Source organism: Macaca fascicularis, chromosome 1 (genome assembly GCF_037993035.2).
Source record: "Macaca fascicularis isolate 582-1 chromosome 1, T2T-MFA8v1.1".
NCBI classification, from domain to species: domain Eukaryota; kingdom Metazoa; phylum Chordata; class Mammalia; order Primates; family Cercopithecidae; genus Macaca; species Macaca fascicularis.
In genome coordinates, this window is record NC_088375.1 from 140,720,256 (window position 1) to 140,739,558 (window position 19,303).

At 45.7% G+C, this 19,303-nt stretch overlaps 1 protein-coding gene across 1 annotated transcript in view; it reads left to right on the forward strand.

Annotated features, from left to right (window-relative positions):
* The first annotated feature begins 697 nt into the window (after positions 1-697).
* Positions 698-19,303, forward strand: part of BCAR3 (BCAR3 adaptor protein, NSP family member) — a 121,613-nt gene continuing 103,007 nt past the window's right edge. Inside the window, exons 1-2 of the mRNA XM_005542694.4 lie at positions 698-937; positions 7,624-7,951. Of these exons, the coding sequence (XP_005542751.3) occupies positions 7,635-7,951 (317 nt within the window). The 5' untranslated portion in view covers positions 698-937; positions 7,624-7,634. The remainder of the gene's footprint in view (positions 938-7,623; positions 7,952-19,303) is intronic.

The following is a 19,303-nucleotide window of genomic DNA, read 5'->3' on the forward strand; positions in this document are numbered from 1 at the left end:
GGGGATTCAGTTAATCCAGCATCATTTACTGGAAAGACAGAGCCAATCTGACCCCCAATACAGCACAGCAGCACCTGACATAAATCAAGTGACCACATATTGTAAATCTGTTTTCGGACTTTATTCCATTGGTCAGTTTGTCCATCCTTCTACTATTTCTATGACTTATAATGGGTGTTGATATAAGATAGTGTTAAGTCTTTTCCAGTGGGCTCCGATTTTTCACCCTACCAAACCATCTAGTGCTGAAGTGCCACTGCCAACTCGCGCTTTGCTTTCAATACGTCCATGCGAGTGCGATTGATTTGCCTGTTTCCGTGGCTGGTTCATTTGTGGTTACCTGGGTCTTTGTCTCATTAAAGCCCTTCACACTGAAAGCCAGCCAGGTGTCTGCAGACGAGCAAAGCAGATCTGTTGGGTAATTAAATAACGCGGGGCAGGGGGAGGAGTGGATTCGACGAGGTTGTCTCTGGAGAGAGCTTCAGAAAGGAAGTGATCGAGCTATACTTGAGGACTGGCTCCTTGGGGAGATACGAAGAGAGCCAAACTCTAAAATCCGGGCAGAGGGAGGGCCTGGCGAGGTCACCGAATGTAAATGTCTCGGGGGGTTCCGCAAGGCAGCGCGAATCGGCTCGCCGGGGTGGGGCCGCGGAGCGGCAAATCACCAGTTGAGGGCCAGAGCGCGCGCCGCCAGCTCAGAGCTGCGCCTGCTGCTGGCCGGGCAGGGGACGGGACGGCGGCTGGAGCCGGGGCTGCGGGGCGCACCGGCTAGACGCGCGCGGGCTTCTCAACGGGCACGCCCCGCGGACTATGAGCGTCCCCTGCTCCGGGAGCAGCCGCGGCGCGGGCGGTGCGAGGCCAGCCGAGCGGCGCCTTTGAGCCCCAGCGGGAGGTCCAGAGATCCCGAGAGCCCGAGTGCCCAGCGCCGCGCCGGGAGGTGAGTCTCCGCCGCGCGCCCAGCGTCCTCGGGGTGCTGTTCCTCCCGGGGCGCCTGGGCCTCCCCCGCCCCTGTGAGGACACGCTAGGAAGTTTGTTGGAGAAAGTTAGGCTCTGGGGAGCCGGCGCTTGTTGGTCCCCACCCACCCCCGCCAGCGGATTTGGCGTTGGGGGCGGGGGTGACTGAAGTGGGGCCGGGGTTTGCGCTCTCCCGGCTCTCCGAGCGCGCTGCGACTCCCGGGACGTGGCCCACAGCGGGGAGCGCTCAGCCATTGGCAGCCAGACGTCTTGCTTGGCGGCACTCGAGCGGCATCTTCCCGGGCGCTGGCCTCGTCCGACCCCCTGCCCGTCGGGGCTGCTCTGCCGGACACCCCGTCCCGTCCCTCCCGGCCCCTCTCCGCAGAAGCCGGCCGGGTCGGGGAGATGCGAGGGCCCAGAGCGCTCCGCTGGAAGCCCAAGGCTCCGAGGAGGCGAGTTTCTCTGTTAATCTCTTGGGAAGTTTGCAAAGAAAGCGAAGGAGCCTGCCCTGTGACTGTTGACAACATCTCCCTCCCTCTCTCCCTTTGTTGAGAAAGAATGAATAGTTGGTTGTGTCGCTCCCTCTGCGTCGCGGTGGGGAGGGGGAGGGAAGGCAAAGGAAGGGAGGGACGGTGGGAAGGAGGTTCCGATAGATCGTACGGCCCATCTCTCCTTACCCACTTGGGCCGCTGAGGGCGCCGCCGCTTTAAAACGGTGTAATCAGGTGTAGACACTCGTCCGGGAGGAGGTTGAGCGGACTCCGAAGCATCTGGCAAGGCGGCGTGTTGCGTGGGGCGGGTCATGGTTGGGGTTTCGGGGGTGGAGAACTCGTGTTGGCGTTAACTCGCTTGAAGCAAGGTGCAAAGGAGAAAAACCATTTTCCTAACCTCATGTCTGTTTTCGCTTAAAGCTGTTAGCTGAGATGGAAAGTAGAGCCGTGCATTCAGATTCTTTTAAACCTTGACTTTATCTCCCAAGGCTACACAGACCTCCCCAAGGAAAGTACATTGGCCGAGGGAAGGTCAGTTTGGAAGCTGATAGCCTCCCTTGTGTTGCCTGGGACTGAGTTGAGATCCTGGGGGCTGCGGGAGGCCTCAGTGCTGGGGGTGGGGCCCAGCTCAACACAGGCCCAAGTGGGAAGGGGCTACCCAGGTAACAACGGGGAAGCCCACAGGCAAAGCGCTTGTCTGCGAGCGTGCCAGCGGGTATTGAGGGTAACGTAAATACCTTGCCAAGCCAGGAGCTCCCACACCACCCTAACTCCAACTTTCTCTAAACTGCTGTTGAGAAGGCTGACGTTTCCAGGATGACTAACCAAGGTCTAAATCTCCTGTTCACAAAGAAAGAACTGCTTGTCAAATGGATGCTAATCTTCAGAACCTTAACGGGTAAATCCTGTACTGTTGCTCGAAATACGATCCATGGAGGAATTATTCATACTTGAATCATTTGGCTAGACTTCATAAGTTTACTTCAAAAATAAAGGGATACTCTTAATTCCTAAACCCAAGCAAAACTTCATTTTAAGTGGATGAGCATTTTAAGTGAATATGTGTGGTTGTTCTATCTCCTCTCTCCATCTGACTCTCCAGAAAAGATATAAAACTACAGATCCAAGTTGTAAATTCTCTGTCATGGGGCAGCCGAGACGGTTACATTTCCAGAGTTTAAAATATAATGAAAAGTTCTTAAAGCCCACATCAGATAACCATTATGAGTTAAACTTGAAAATATCCCGTTTCAGAAATAAAAGAGTAAAATCCAAACAAGTGGGCTGCTTATCTCTGCCTCAGCTTGCAAGATCATCAGTTTCTCTGAGACGTCATTGTAAAGCAAGTGAGTTGGGCCTCAGTTCACAAGCATTTCAAAACCCAGCGACTGACCAGGCCCAGGAAGGCAGCACATATGGTAGAGTTTGTCAGGCTTGCTCTTGTTCCTGATGGTCACATGAGTCTCAGATTTTCATATCAAGATGCAGAGTCTTTGACTTTCGTATATTTCAAACTGTGGCATTAGACTGAGTCAGGACGTTGTGTCTGTTTTCCTGCATAGTAGAGAGAAGTTAGATGGCCAGAGTCTCACTTAGGCTTTATTCTAAAGACTGCATGTAGGCTCACTTGGTTTGCCTGTACGTGTGTCTGTGTCCATGTCCTACTTGGCTTCGTGTCTTCGTATCTATTGTTCTAGGTTAAAACGTTTCCCTCCCCATCCTTCCCAGTTGCAGTCTTCGTTTGTGAACTCTGAGTTACTTCCTTTGTGAACTCTCAGTATAACAGAGATACAGTGACTCTTATCTGACAAGATAGATAAGAGCAGCTCCTGCCCTGCTTAGAGGGGACCTGCTATTTACTAAGTACTTGCAGTATTTCTAGAACTTTGTATACACAATCACTTTTAATTTTTACAACAATCTTATGAAATAGCTGTTAAGTCATTTTTTAAAATGAGAAACAGAGAGGTTGAGTAACTTGTCCCAGGCCATACAGCTTAGTAAGTCAGTGGCAGAGTAGAGACTTGAACGTGTAGATACCTGCCTCCAAAGCCTAGGTTCTGAGTCATACCATTTTATTTTTTAAAAATCAAGTGGTACATAAGAAGTATATAATGACTAGGGACATTGAGACAGAAACATTTCCAAGTGGAGAAAACATGGGAACCAGAGACTGGAGTCTTGGGTTTAGTCTCCATCCACCACTTGTTCCTACAGCAAGACCTTTGCATTTGCCAGATCCCCTGCCTGGAACCCCCCTTCAGACCTTTTTTTGACTGGTTCCTTCTCTTCCCTTTTTTCAGGTCTCATGTCATTGTTACCTTTTCAGAGAGGCCTTCCAGTCCACCCTAATGTAAAGTAGCCCTCCACCCCCACAGTCATCTTTTGTCAGTTCATCCTGTTTTATGTTCTTTAGCCTGCTTACAACTTGGATGTTACCTCATTTTCTTGTTTATATAGGTTGGATTCCTCCATAAGAGCAAGACCTTGTCTAATTTATTATGCCCTTAGCCTTGGTACACCTTGAGCCCACAGAGAATATATATCAAATGAACATTTATTTCCCTTATCTAGAAAAATGAACTGGGAATTACCAGTACTTATGGTCATTACTTTTTGTCTAATAATATTCTTCCTCCAGAATATTATTAGCTTCATGAGAACAGACCACTTCTGTCTTGTTTAATGCTGTCCCCAACACCTAGCACAGTGCCAGCCATAAAGGAGACTCTCTGTAAATGTATGTGTTGAAGAATGAATGTTTGTATTGATTGAATGATACCCCTTCATCATCATTGAATTCTGTTTTGCAGGTAAACAATTATGACTGAATTGCTGTGTACCAAAGAGACTCACTAATCCAGTGGTTCTCAATCCTGGCTTCACATTGGTCAATACTGGAGACTGATGCTAATGTCCCACCCACAGAGATTCTCATTTCATTGTTCTGGGCTGAGACTTGGGCATCAGGATTTTAAAAGCTTCCCAGAGGATTCTTATGTGCAGCCAGGTTGAGAACCAATGGTTTATGTTTTTATAATAGAACTCATTCCTTGCTTTGGTCCTTATAGGCTTGAAAAAGCCAGGGTGAGAGAGAGCAGGGATATAATTCATGGGTATTGTATGATTCCTGACAGTTTAAGAGGTACTTTCACAGCTGTTATCACATCTGATAATAACAGGTTAAGGGATCTACTCTCTGGTTTAAATATTCCCTTTATGTTGATGATTCCTAAAAATCTCCATCTGCCCCCACTTCTAATTGTGCATACCAGTATCTAACCTCCTCTTAGACTAAATTGCTTATACCTCACATGCAGCAGCTCCAGTGCTGCGCTTGGTTCCTGCAGGGGTCCCCTTCTGAAACTACTCGGCATGTTACAGCATCGCACCACCTCCTGTGGCTGTAGGCTTCTTCCTTCCAGCCAGATGCCTCAAGCTCTGATGTCTCATCACTCTCTCCTTCCTCTCCCTTTACCCAAATGCTGTCCCAGGTCAGACTTCTTCATTGTTCCTCCATGGGTTTCACCATCAGCCTCAGTAACCTCTCTGCCTCCTTTTTCTCTCCCCTCCAGAACAACCAGAGTCACCAACTTGGGTACTGACTGGGTTCTGTCCTTCCCTGCCAGATCTTCCCTAGCACTTACAGTCAAGTCCAGACACCTTGGCAAGGCCTTCAAGACTCCATGGTCTGGTCCTAACCTAAGTCGTTTCTCGGAAATGCTTCTCAGCTTCACTCGAGCCACAGCACACAACTTGGAGTGTCCTGAGCCTGTGGGGACACTTCCATGCCTTTATGCATCTGCCATTATAGCATCCCCCGGGGAGGCTTTTCCCTACACGTTAACTTTTCAAAATGCTTTGTCTCTATTGTTGCCCTCTCTGAGCCTTCTCAAGTCCTTTTGTCAAAATTAATTGTTCCTTTCAGCATAAGGGTCTCTACGAATTATTCTCTCTTAGAGTTCATAGTCAGGTATTGGGTCTTAGGTATCTTTGTTTCTCCAGGTGTCTTGTATGAAATAGGCACTTAAATGTTAGTTGAATTGAAGGTAAGAAGGGGAAGTATTAACATCCTCTGTTATTGGAGAATAAATTGAGGTGTTGGTAACTTGAAGGACATTTTAGAACACTTTAGGGCAATCTGGAAGTCTAAATAGATGTTGGAGAAGCAGAGAGGAACAGGCTGCCAAAGGCACTGGTGCTAGGGCGACTTTTGGCCATCATGCTATCTCGGAAATAGATTTGATCAGCAGCATAGCCCTATGCACATGAAGAAGTTCTGTAGAGTGCTGCAGGCCTCCCCACGAGGTTCTTGGAAATGACCCAGTCCTGTCTGTGAAGAAGGAAGGTGCTGATAGCTTGAACAGGCGAGAATTCACAACGGTGGGGTGTGTGTGTGTAGGGTGGAAGAATCCTAGTCGGTTTACGTCACTTGTGTTCAGGCAGGGTGGCTAGGGAGTTTGGTTTCCTTTCTAATATGGACGGTTAGTATTGAGCAAGTGCTGACAGTGTGCCAGGTACTGGCCAGAGCTGGGAGGGGCTGCACAGGACTCTGTCCTATTGTTCTGCACCTACTGTGAGCAGGCCTTCTGTGTGGTACTAGTTAGACGCGGAGCAGGCAAGCCCCAGAATTATTGGATTTGACAATGAACCGAGGACAGGGTTAGGATTGTAGACCTTTAATAAAGATGCTCCTTCCATCTCACTCCTAGCACTTCTGTGCTTCTGCCTATCTTATGTGGAAGCAGTGGGACGTGTGTTTTGTTGTATACACACATACAAACACGTGTGTTTTCTTTACACACTCTAATGTCATTGTCGCTGCTCCACTTCTGTCAGCTTGTGGAGGGTTGCGTTCTTCTTGGTTGTCTTCAAGCCACGTCCCAAGTCCACAGTTCCTTTGTAGAACTGACTGTGCAGTAGTGCTATTAAGTGAGAATTTTCACTCGAAGCTCTTGCATGAATAATGCAGTGGAAAGGGTGGTCTGCAAGGAAAGAGGGCTGCAGGACTGGAGAACAGACTAAGGGGCAGCTCTCCTCACCAGCCCAGGGGAAGGGCTGTGTGTTGGGCTTGGCCACCCTGCAGTGCTGTCCAGACCAGAGTCTGATATCATGACTATTGTAAGACAGATCCTGGAGCCTCTGTCTCCAGGAGCCAGCCCTCATTTTTCTTTCTTTCGCCTCCTATTTCTTTTCCTCTGTATATTGGCCTTAAAAATGTGTTATATAATTTGTCTTAGGCCAAAACCGTAGTTTGCTTTGGAGCTGGAGGCACTGACTCTGCTTAAGGTAAATGCTTCTATTCATGGTCCTAGCTAGGAGCGAGTGTCGGGGCTACTTGCTGCAGACAGCCTCATGTGCCATTCTCCTTTCTCTTTCCATGTCTCCTTTGCCCCCCACCCCCACCATTTTTTTTCTTTTCTTCTTCCCTTTTCCTGTCTATTCTTTCCTGACTGTACAGGCACCCATGGGCATTACCTAACCCTGCTGGGGGCAAGCAGATCCTGACCCCTCTGGGGGGCCATGTACATGCAGCGCCTACCTCAGTGGCTTTCCTTTGCAGCTAAGCCTGCTGGTGTATGGCAGAATTGCCCACCTCCTGACCCCTGACCCTAGCCCGTGTTCACTAAGTAGAGTGCATTGATTGATTTATAAACGCTGGGTCTTTGCCAGAAAAATTCGGTCCCGTCATCCTGGGTAGCACAACTGAGGACTGGTTCGGCACTGAAGACAATTCTAGCGGCTAAAGAATTTCAGTAATCCCTGCCTGTTCTTATCATTTACACTGCTGTGAAAATATGTGAGCTAATTAACAGTTTATAATATTTTCTTTCATACATTTATTACTGCAACTGTGAGTCCTCCCTTAATCACCTTTGTTTTGCTAGTTGTGCTTTTCCATCAGTCACCTGAAATAATAAAATGGCTTATATGCCACTAACAACTCTGAAAGTGTTTGCCCTCTTGGTTTTGCTGCCAACTCAGGAACATTTCATGAGGAAGATAAGTAAACTTCCCATTCTTATTAGACTCCACTAGTGATGCATTAAATGTTGATCTGTTAATGGTCTGTGAATATTTCATTTTATGTGGCATATTTCCATTTCCTTTTGTAAGTAGGAAGTCAGTTCTTGTGACTCTCGAAGATTTATATCTTCACTCTTTTCTTTCACCCTTAGAGTTGAGAATTATGGCTGCAGGAAAATTTGCAAGCCTTCCCAGGAACATGCCGGTGAATCACCAGTTCCCCCTGGCCTCGTCCATGGACCTTCTGAGCAGCAAGTCCCCTCTCGCTGAGCATCGCCCAGATGCCTATCAAGATGTGTCTATACACGGCACCCTTCCACGGAAGAAAAAAGGTCCTCCTCCCATAAGGTCCTGTGATGACTTCAGTCACATGGGCACCCTCCCCCACTCCAAATCCCCACGGCAGAACTCACCTGTGACCCAGGACAGCATCCAGGAGAGCCCATGGCAGGACCGGCACTGCGAAACCTTCACCTTCAGGTAACTTCTGTGATTTCACTAGTGAAGATGATTTGTCTTAAAGTGCTTTTTAAAAGGTTTTTATGGCTGGGTGTGGTGGCTCACACCTATAATCCCAGCACTTTGGGAGGCTTAGATGGGTGGATCACAAGGTTAGGAGTTCAAGACCAGAGCAACATGGTAAAACTCTGTCTCTACTAAAAATTTAAAAAGTAGCCAGGCGTGGTGGCGTGTGCCTGTAATCCCAGCTACTCAGGAGGCTGAGGCAGAAGAATCACTTGAACCCAGGAGGCAGAGGTTGCAGTGAGCCGAGATCACTCCACTGCACTCCAGCCTGGGCAACGGAGCGAGACTCCGAAGTTTTTATTAGGAAAAATGTCAAACATACACAAAGTTGAGCGAATAATTTAATTAACTCCCATGAACCTGTCACCCGGCTCCAACAGTTACCAGCTCAGGGCCAGTCCTGTTTTGTCTGTACTCTCACCTACTTCCCTCATCTGGTATTATTTTGAAGCAAATCTCAGATTTAATATTATTTTATCTGTAAATATTTTGGTATGTTCCTTTCAAAGATAAGGACTCTTATGTTAAAAACTATATAACCACAATGTAAAAAACTATAACACCTAAATAAAAATTAGCCACTTCTTAACATTATGTAATATTTGAGGGTATTTAAAAATCCAACTTCCTCTATTAAGTCCCTTAAAAGAAAGCCCAAGTACTTTCTTTTTATCATAGCATCAGATTCTGAACCATGTGCATCCACTTCTGTAGAGATGCCAGGATGTCTATAAATTAGGCCCCATATCTCCTTATATTGTCAGCAAGCTGAAATAAAATTTTATATGGATGCACCATCAGGTCAGCTTCAGAATACTTTAGGACAAGAATTGATTTTTCCCTCTCTGTGACAGAGATCTGGGTAAATGAGTCTTACGGTTGTAAATGCTTTTTCTCTGGATTTGTAATGGGCCTGGCTGTGACTGGTTTCTGCCTGTTAGAGCTAGTTTGGAAACTGCACTCCTTTTCGTGTTGGGGAAGATCAGCAGCCTGTGATGCTATCTGGTAAAGAATGGGACGATTTCTTTTGTTATCTCTCTTTTTGTCCAAGCTTGTCGCAAAGCCGCTTGGATCCTAGCTCATTCATTTGTTCAGTATCTGTATATGGAGCACCTATATTAGAGTGTGTTGATTTTATAAGCCCCAGGGCTTACCAGGAAAATTCTTCTTAGTCCTTCTGATTATCTTAAATGAAGGGCTGGTCCAGCATTGAAGACATTCTAGCAGCGAAATTATTGCACAATCGGTTCTTGCCCTTTTATAGGGTGGTGGAAATATGTGAACTAACAGGGTAGCAGTGGAGCATCTGAAGCAGTGTCTTCCCAGAGTTTACATTCTAGTGAGCGAATTAGGTAGTATGTGCAAATAAATAAGACAATTGCAGATTATCCCAAATGCTGTAGAGGAAATGGAGTGATACGCTGGAGATTTATTGGAGGTGGTACGTTTTTGGTAGGATAAACAGGTTTCTGAGATGATATTTAAGCTCAGATTTGCATAATGAGGGAAAGCAACCATGGGCCTTCCAGGCTGTTGCAGGCATAGGGAAGTCACGTGCAGAGAACTGGAGGTGAGAGCACGTTTGGCATGTTTCAAAACCCCAAAAGGAACCGGAATGGCCTGTGGCTGGACTGCAGCACCTTGAGAGGAGAACAGTGTAGGTGTTGGTACAAAGCTAGGTGAACAAGAGTTCAGAATTATTCTCAGTTCCATAATTATGGTAGTACAAGAAGAAAATAAGTGGAGGCCCAGATAATCTCCATAGAAACCACTAGAGAGCCCTGAACTGCTTCTGACACCAGATTGGGACATTCCTTGGGGTATCCTGGGGGTTAGAAGGTCCTGGACCCCGCTCCACAAAATCTAGGTGGGTGACCTCCCAGCTCAGAGAGCTGGCAGGCAGCCACTGCTGGAATGGGTGAACATGGAGGTGCATACCTGTGCACAGGATTGTTAATATCGCCTCATTGGCACGTAAGGCACGTAAGGGGCAAGAATGCAGGAGGTGAGCAGCAAAGACAGGTAACTTGGCCTGTTGATGAGCACAGATGCCAGGCTGCATGATGTGGAGTCAGAACCAACTGTTAGCTGGCTTACGGTGGACCGCTTTTCATTTATTAACTTAAACTGCCCTGAGCTAGGTGTCTACCGTGTACTAGACACAGACAGTTTATAGACTTACTCCTTGAAGTTCTGAGGCCCTGGCTAGGTGCCAGCTCTTACAAAGGGAAACTCCACACTAGGGGGGTGGGTGGGGAGGCGGTAGTAATGGAGTCACCCTTCCTATCTTGGGGAAGTTCTTGGTAAACACCCAAGGTCCAAGCTGTCAAGCTGCCAAGAGCGTAAAGCTTTTTGATTTGAAAACTGACTTGGACTGAGGTCGTATTTCTGTAAAAGATCTTATCGGAGGATGGGCGCAGGTCCTGAGTTTGTAGTCTAGGCTGTGGAAGACTTAACAAGCACTCCTGGTTTAGGGTTTGTTTATGATTGAGAGCTATATTAATCCAAATTCACATCTTTTTTTCTTAGCTGAAAATATCTTATTGTTAAAGATGAATACAGGAAGTAACAAATGCATATCCCTCAAAAATTGTGCTGAGAAGATGCATGGTTCTCTGTCAAAGGGTCATAAAGTCCTACCCCGCTCTGTACGACTATTAATGTATTTGTTTTTCTAACACATTAAAGAAAAATCTCCTGAGGTGTTCTTAATTTTGAGAAGTTCAAAATACCTTATATTCTTTTTTTTGTGAAGTATTCTTAATGAGATTATAAGCTGCCTCAATTCCTTTTTGAAACCAGCCATGATATAAACAAAGTTTTTGCGTATGAAAAGCTAGGACCAAGCAGCCTGAATGAAAATCCAAGGCTCTAGAGAGGGAGGTTTTGCCAAAGGTGCCACAGCAGAAATACAGTGAGAGAAACCGAACTTCTCATTCAGCTCTTCCAGTTGAAAGGAGCTGCAAAACACCAACCGTTCACTCCAGCTCAGTCACCTCTTTCTCTCTTTTCGTAGTGAATTCAGGGGTTAATTTGAGTTGACAGTGACTTGCCCAGATGTCAGCTCTGAAAACATTGCATCTCATCATGTTGGGTATTGGCCTGATGTGTATTGGCATGAAGATAGTGGGCCACCTTGGATGTCTCCTGCCTCCCCTATCTCACTCAGAGGGAGGCCCTCCAGATAAGCACCTCTTTGTCTTGTGAAGTACTCTGTTGCAAGTTTGCTCTTTTCCAAAAAATTATGTTTAGCTTGTTAATCATTTAAAAGTCAGCTTTATAGGCCGAGCGTGGTGGCTCACGCCTGTAATCCCAGCACTTTGGGCAGCTGAGGTGGGCAGATCATGAGGTCAGGAGTTCGAGACCAGCCTGGCCAACATGATGAAACCCCATCTCTACTAAAAATACAAAAAAATTAGCCAGGCATGTTGGCGTGCGCCTGTAATCCCAGCTACTTAGGAGGCTGAGGCAAGAGAATCGCTTGAACCCGGGAGGTGGAGGTTGCAGTGAGCCGAGATCATGCCTCTGCACTCTGCCTTGGGTAACAGAGCGAGACTCTGTTTCAAAAAAAAAAAAGTCACCTTTATTATAATTGAATATTCATTGAACATACATCCTATCGGAGGCCCAAGACAAAGCAGAGGAAGTCCCTTCTTTGACCTTAAAACTTGCGTGATTAAGCTGTCATGTCTACATGTGTCATTTCCTCCATTATTCTTCCATTATTAATTATCCTAATAATTATTAATAAACATAATTATCCTAATATTATCAATTGTTATCGCCTACATTTTATAGTTTTCAGATAGCTTAAGGGATATGTTCATAAACTACCTTGTTTGAACATTGTAACCCTGTGTGAGAGACATAGCAGATTTCATTATGAATATTGTTATCACCATCATCAGTATCATCATTTAGAGTTGAGGAAATGGGTCCAGGGATGTTGAGGCACCTAAGATCATACCTTAATGGATCACTGAGCTAGGATTAGAACCCAGAAAGTATTATAGGGCCTTCCCCAGACAGTGTGTTCCATAGCCTCCCAAGAATGTTGGCACCAGCTGTGGGCATCCTCTGAGCTATCTTCTTGCACAGGGATCAGTACCCTGCTTGTATTCAGCGCCTTGGACACCTACTTTGGGGAGAATGGAGCCTTGCCTGCCGAGAGCCAGGCAGAAGGCAGGCCTGGAAGGGGGAGTTGGTCTTCTCTTTTGGTGACTGTTATCTCTTGGCTTTGTTGTTGTCTTGGCTGCCCTTGGATGTACTTGTGGTTTTGAAAGGTGGCCAAAGCCAGAAGCCAGGGAGCTCTTAAACCTGCTGCTTGATGTCACAGAAGGAGCCTTTGTTCTGCAAGCAGACCCAGGTTTCTCTGAGAGGTCTGCAGATAGGATTTCCTCTTGACATTCACATCGTTCAGCTGATATCCCCTTGATTCATTTATCTTCAAGGATGAATTAGTATTATTATTTATTTTTATATTTTTCCATAAGTTATTGGGATACAGGTGGTATTTGGTTACATGAGTAAGTTCTTCAGTGGTGATTTGTGAGATTTTGGTTCATCCATCATCCAAGCAGTATACACTGCACCCTATTTGTAGTCTTTTATCCCTCGCTGCCTCCCACTCTTCCCCCCAAGTCCCCAAAGTCTATTGTATCATTCTTATGCCTTTGCATCTCATAGCTTAGCTCCCACATATCTGTGAGAACATACAATGTTTGGTTTTCCATTCCTGAGTCACTTCACTTAGAATAATAGTCTCCAATCTCATTCAGGTCACTGTAAATGCTGTCAATTCATTCTCAAGGATGAATTTGTATTCAAATCTGGAACCTTCCTTGGACTGAGAGGAGACTGGTTCCTGTTGTCGGGATGTCTGTGTTGCTAGGATAGCTGAGGGATCAGTGCTTGGAGACCATTCAGGTCTTTTTCTTGCTTGTGGGTACGTGGAGGCACACATTCCTCGGAACAGCTGTGAGTGCCTAATTCCTTCTGCCTCTTGTGCTGTGGGAGCATGTGGTGGGACAATGTGGTGTTTCATTAGTTTGCATGAGTGGAACTGACTGACTCGTCACAAGTGTTTTAACTGACAGTGGCCAGAAAGTCTGCAGAATTATCCCTAGTTAAAATGAGCGGTACATTTTCCCAGGCAGTAACTAACCTACCCTGTCACAGTGTCAGATCTTCAATGTTGAAACAAAGATGTAAGGTCCAGGATCTATGCAGCTTTTTCATCTAAAACACTGATTTAAAGCCCTAACTCTGGACTGTCAATGCCCTCATCTGAAAAATGGTTTTAGTTATTCTTCTTCAGTACCACTGATTTCTGTAACTACTGCCTTCTCCTTAACAAAGCAAGATGTTCCCTCAGACACTCAAATACACCAGCCTTTAGCTCAGGGTTAATCAGAAGGATGTATGATGTGAAGGTCCACATGCAAACATCTGCAATTTATTTATACCCAGCATGTCTGCTGTCTGCAAATTGGAAGCTTTATTGTGTACTTTTTGGAGAAAAAAATTGGATTTGGAGTTTAAAAAAAATACTGGGCCAGGCATGATGGCTCCTGCCTGTATTCCCAGCACTTTGGGAGGCCGAGGCAGATGAATCACCTGAGGTCAGGAGTTTGAGACCAGCCTGGCCAACATGGTGAAACCCTGTCTCTACTAACAATACAAAAATTAGTTGGCCATAATGGCACATGCCTGTAATCCCAGCTACTGGGGAGGCTGAGGCAGGAGAATCACTTGAACTCGGGAGGCGGAGATTGCAGTGAGTCGAGATCACATCACTGCTCTCCAACCTGGATGACGAGAGTGGAACTCCGTCTAAAAAAAAAAAAAAAAAACTTTTACTAGATTAATAGATTCTATTTAGTAGACGGTATACTTACTGAGTGAGCATAGTGACAATGGCTTTTTAACAGCCCAAGTTCAAGAATGTTTCTGGAAAATAAGAGTCCATGGGTTGAATTGATGTTTTTATAAGTTTAAAATTGGGTTTTACTAACATTTTGAAATACCCCTTGGTGTTTGAATGCAGCTGTTGTGAATAGTTTAGTGAATTCCAAGGAATGGTGAATGTCCTGGCCCCTGGTGGCCCCTGGTGTGCTGAGGTCAGGAGCAGCTGGGTCAGAGGTGAGCTCAGCCCCTGCATCTCGCGCTGCTCCTGGGTTGAAGAAGTCCAGAGTGTGGAAAGTGCCTGCAGATCTACCAGCTGTCTGGTGGTTGTCCTAAATCCTCTACTGACAAGGATGATTTGAATCTAAATGCCAGGATCTATGCATTCTCAGCTGTTCTGGGGGAAAAAATTTTTTTTAACAGATTGCAAACCACAACCAAGAAAATGATCAGAGAATTACACAATGCAGTCCTTGTTGAGTGGAGCTGCGTAACATCTCCTCTGGACTGCCCCTTCCTCACTCCCACCCCAGGACAGACCTGTTTTAAATCATGTTTTTTTCAGGTCACCAGCATGCTATTTGGGAAAGGTCAGGTATTTTAGTCTTCTGGGTTTTTCACGTCCCTCAATATATGTTAAAACACCTTGTAAACAGAAAGTGCTATGCAGTTACAAATTATTACTCATATTCTTATCACATGTGGATTTGCGAGCCAGCCTAGCCTGGCTAGAATACACAAGCTGGAGAAGTCTTAGTTGTAAGCTAAAGGAGTAGTTGCTGTGGTTGATTGGAAGGAGACTGTCCTCAGGGGGACTGGACTAGGTGGCCAGACCTGCCTGAGCCACATGGCTGATACGACCTCAAGTCATGCTTCGGAATGGTGTCACTATCCAGTCTGTCCCCAAGAGGCTAGCCGTGGGATTGGATGTAGAATTTCAAGCTCTCTTCTTAGAGGCCCCAAAGACAAGCATATAGGGCCTTGCTTGAAGGATTGTGCTGTTATTTATGAGTTAGAGAGGTCTGAGAAACCTTCCTTAGTTGCCCCAGCTTTTATGCAGTGTGATCTGTCTGTAGTTCCAGTTTTCCTGTGAATATAATCGCTAAATATAAAATAACTCCTTTTGTGAAGAGGAGAAAAAACACAGGACAGATAATCCAGAGGTTTCAGTTCAGATCCTTGTTTTTGCCACTTATTAGATGTGTGAACTCTATAGCAGGTTCTAAACCATAAAATGGGAGTGTAAATAACCCGTCCGAGGAGTGCTGTGTAGGTTTACTGCTCACTAAATATGAAGGCTCCACAGAACGTCAGAGCTCTGACTTTCACACTTGAGCCTGGTACACCGTACTGGGAGTCTGCTTGAGCAGGTCCCATGCCTGCTTCTAGCTCCCACCTGGTCACCAGCAGTTTCTTCTCCTGCTCAGCTCTGCTGGGACGCCTGGCTCAAAGCCACTGAGGCCTTTTCCGGGACATCGATGTAGCCATGGCTATCAAAGAAAGCCACTAGTGACCTTGACTCTGATTCCAGCAGCCTGACATGGTAGCTTTGTGACCTTGGATAAATTATTTTATCTTTCTGAGTCTCCATGTCCTCAAAGGGTGACTCTAAGGATCAGATACAATCTCATGTGAGGGTGCCTAACACAGCTCCTGGCATGGAGGACGCTCAGACTGATTGGTTTCCTTCCTTCCTTCCTTCCTCCTGAAAGGCTAGAGCTGGGAGGTGCCTAAGCCTTTGGTGTAACCTGAGATCACGTTCAATGACAGCAGCATGTGTGGGAGAAAGTTTCTCACATGTTGATGGAGTCTGGCTGGAATCCCTCTATCTGAGCCTGCCCTACAGCAATGAGTCTTGGCCAACACTCAGTTTATAGGTATAACAACCACGCAGTGCTCTAAAATATCAGCATACCATTGTACTGATACAATACACAAAACAGAGCCTGTCTTCAGTGAATGGGGCCCCCAGCCCTTGCCTGATTGTTCTTGTACTTAATATCAGTGTCTTTGCTGTTTATTCTTCCATGCATATTTATTAGCTTGTTTTATGCCAGGCATTGTGCTAGGTGCCAGATACCTAGTGAAGCACAAAATAGATGTAGCCCCTGTCCTTAGGGAGTTCTCAGTTTAGGGGCCATTCAGGCAAATGCATCATTAAGTGCATAACTACAAAATGAGGAGGAACAAGAAAGATACAACATCAGAGGACCCCAAGTTACTTAGACTGGTGGAGAGAAGGCCTCTCTGGCATGGGAATTTGAAGATTTAATATAAAAAGAGAATGTATTTCAGTAATAATTTTTACGTAACCATGTTGAAATGATAATGTTTTTGAAATAGTTAAATAAAAGATTAAAATTAACTTCACCTATTTTTTAAATTGACTACCAGAAAATTTAAAATTACCCATGTGGCTCACGTTGTGTTTTTATTGGATAGCACTGGTCTAGATTTAGGTAAGGAGTTCAGATTTTCTCTGTAGGGCGAAAGAAAATCTAACTTTAAAGGATTTTAAGCAAGGGAATGGCATGATCAGTTTTTAGAAGATTGCTTTGTCTCCTTGTAGAGAATGATTGATGGAGAAGAGCATGAGGAGGGAAGGCAGGACGTGGTTGTAAAAGTACAGGGAGCAGGTGAGGGTCTGCACTAGGGTGGTGGTAGAGGAGAGAAGTCTGTGGATTTGAGATATAGTTTGCAGGTACAGTCTGCCGTATCTGCTGAGGTTTGGATCTGGTGGCGTAAGGGAGAGGTATAGTCAAGCATGGCTCAGGCAGCTGAGTATATGGGATAGGGTATTCGCTGAGATAAAGAAGCTTGGAAGAGGACCAAGGCTTTATTTGTTTGGTTGATGGCATTTTCTTAGGGAAGGGGGTTATGGTAGATTGCTGAGAATCAGGACTTCTGTTTGGGGCTTGCTAAGTTTGAGATGCATGCATATCTAAGTGGAGGTGTTAAACAGACAGGCGGTTGGAATTATGAACCTGGAGCTCTGCAAAAAGGTCTGATCTAAAAGGTATAAAGTTAGGAGTCTGCACAGAAGTGAAATTAAAGCCATAGAAATGGATGCCATCGTCAAAGGAGAGATCTAGAGCTCTGTGTATAGAGTAAAGGGAAGGAACCCTAAGAACGACCTCAAAGGAATCCCAACACAGTTCATTCCAGGGAGTCAGAAGAGGAGGCTGAGTGCAGAGAAATGAGATAGGATATGGATAGGTAGGATCTGGATAGGGTTGGTGTTCAAAAGAAGATTTTTTTTTTTAGATGATAAACAAAATTCAATAGGAGACAATCTTGCCATTTAAACTGAAACAAAGCACATTTTATCCACTACTTGATTTTTTAAATAAAGCAGACATGTTTCCAGGGCCACCCTCCCTGGGGTCTGTGTCAGCAGCATGGTGATTGTATTCCTATGGTTCCTTCCCAGCAGTCCTGGACATTCCCCGAGGACCCTGTAGACAGGAGGTACATGGACACTTCAGTGTCTGCCTTTGCCTGAAGGGTGATGGCTGCTTTTCCAAGGTTGAGGTGGGTGGCCACGTTGAGGATGGGTGTCTGCCCTGGAAGACAGGTTAAGGGGGTATGTTCTTTATCTGGTAGGCAGAAACCCTTCCTCTTAGAGGCTTGATGACATTATTTCAAAACCATAGCATTTTTATTCTTTCTCTGGATTAGTTAGAAAAAGACTTTACAAACACACTCTTTCAGAAGCCAGTAGGGAATGGGTGGGGGTGGGGTAGATGGGACTAGTGGGATTGGAGGAAGGGCAGATAGATAGCAGCCAAACAAAGCATCTGCTTTTATCAAAAGTGCTGTGTTTGGGCTTAGACAGACTGAAGCCTCATGATTTACTGATGCCAGATCCTCTCTGCCTGCCAAGAGACATACTGGCCTTGATACGGTTTTTCTTGTTCTTACCCTATTCAATTTGACCGACTGCTGCCAAGTTAAAATTTCAACAGTGGCTTTTAGCTTCATGCTGTCACTAGAATTCTGCTGAGCCCAGGTTAACCCATGACTGGGTCAAGTTTTTATCAACCAGTACCACTTTGTATTAGTCTTGGATTCCTATATAGACTCACCATAGTGTAATATGCAGGATATTTAAATGATGCTGTTTTAACATGATTAGGGAAACTGCCTGAAAAAGGAGTTGAGTTGCCATTCTTTTCATGAACACATTCATCATTGCTATGTTTTCAGATAAGATAGACACTGACTCATAGAAAAGTAGGAACTGGGCCAGGCGTGGTGGCTCATGCCTGTAATCCCAGCACTTTGGGAGGCCAAGGTAGGCAGATCGCGTGAGGTCGGGAGTTCGAGACCAGCCTGACCAACATGGAGAAACCTCGTCTCTAAAAAAAATACAGAATTAGCTGGGCGTGGTGGTGCATGCCTGTAATCCCAGCTACTTGAGAGGCTGAGGCAGGAGAATCGCCTGAACCAGGAGGCAGAGGTTGCAGTGAGCCGAGATCCTGCCATTGCACTCCAGCCTGGGGCAACAAGAATGAAACTCTGTCTCAAAAAAAAAAAAAAAAAGAAGAAGAAGAAAAGGAAAGTAGGAACTGGCTGTTGAAATGAAAGAACCAGGCATTTTAGAAGTAATCAGGCCTTAGAATCTCTGACAGCCAGGGAGGGAAATGTGTTCTTGTCGATAGTCTACCCCCGACTGTAAGAAAAAGGATTCCAAAAGTCGAGGGGCATGATAAACACGATCCTATGGCCTCAGATTTCAAAAGAGAAACACAGTTCGGGACAATTAAAAACAGCACTGTGACCCCAGTTCCAAAGGAGGAAGAGGTATGTGGCCATCCAGGTAGCTCTTCTGTTTAAGGATGTGCATGAAAGACTGACTCCAGTCTGAACCTGCTCCTTTAAAGGATTCCCCCAGTGTGATATGAGGAGCCAGGGCCACTCTGATGTATTCATTCACAAGTATGTTGAACACTGGTGTGCCAGCTTTGTGCTAGGTGCTGGAGATTCAAAGACAGAAAGGCCAGGTCTTTGTGCATTTAAGGAGCCCTGGGAGAAAGGAATGCCCATTTGAACCACCTCTCCTTAGCAGCACCTTTTCTGCATCTTCTTTGCAACTGACCTAATTTCTCATCCACAGTATAGCCCTTTGTATCGCTCCACTGGTTTCATAAGCAATCCTGCCTTTCCTGACCTCTGACCTTAACAGCTTTCCAGGTATCATGTTACTTTTTCTCCTTGACTTGCTGACTGCAGGTGGCACTTTCTAGATAACCCTTTCTTTTGGACCTGCCTTCTCTGTACTGCCACTTCCTCTGTGCTTTCCTGACCTTGGACCCTGAGCCAGACCCAGGAAAGGTCGGGTCATGCAACCAAGGTCCATATCAGAGGGTGGCTCTGGGCTGTAAAGAAACAGAGTGCAGAGTG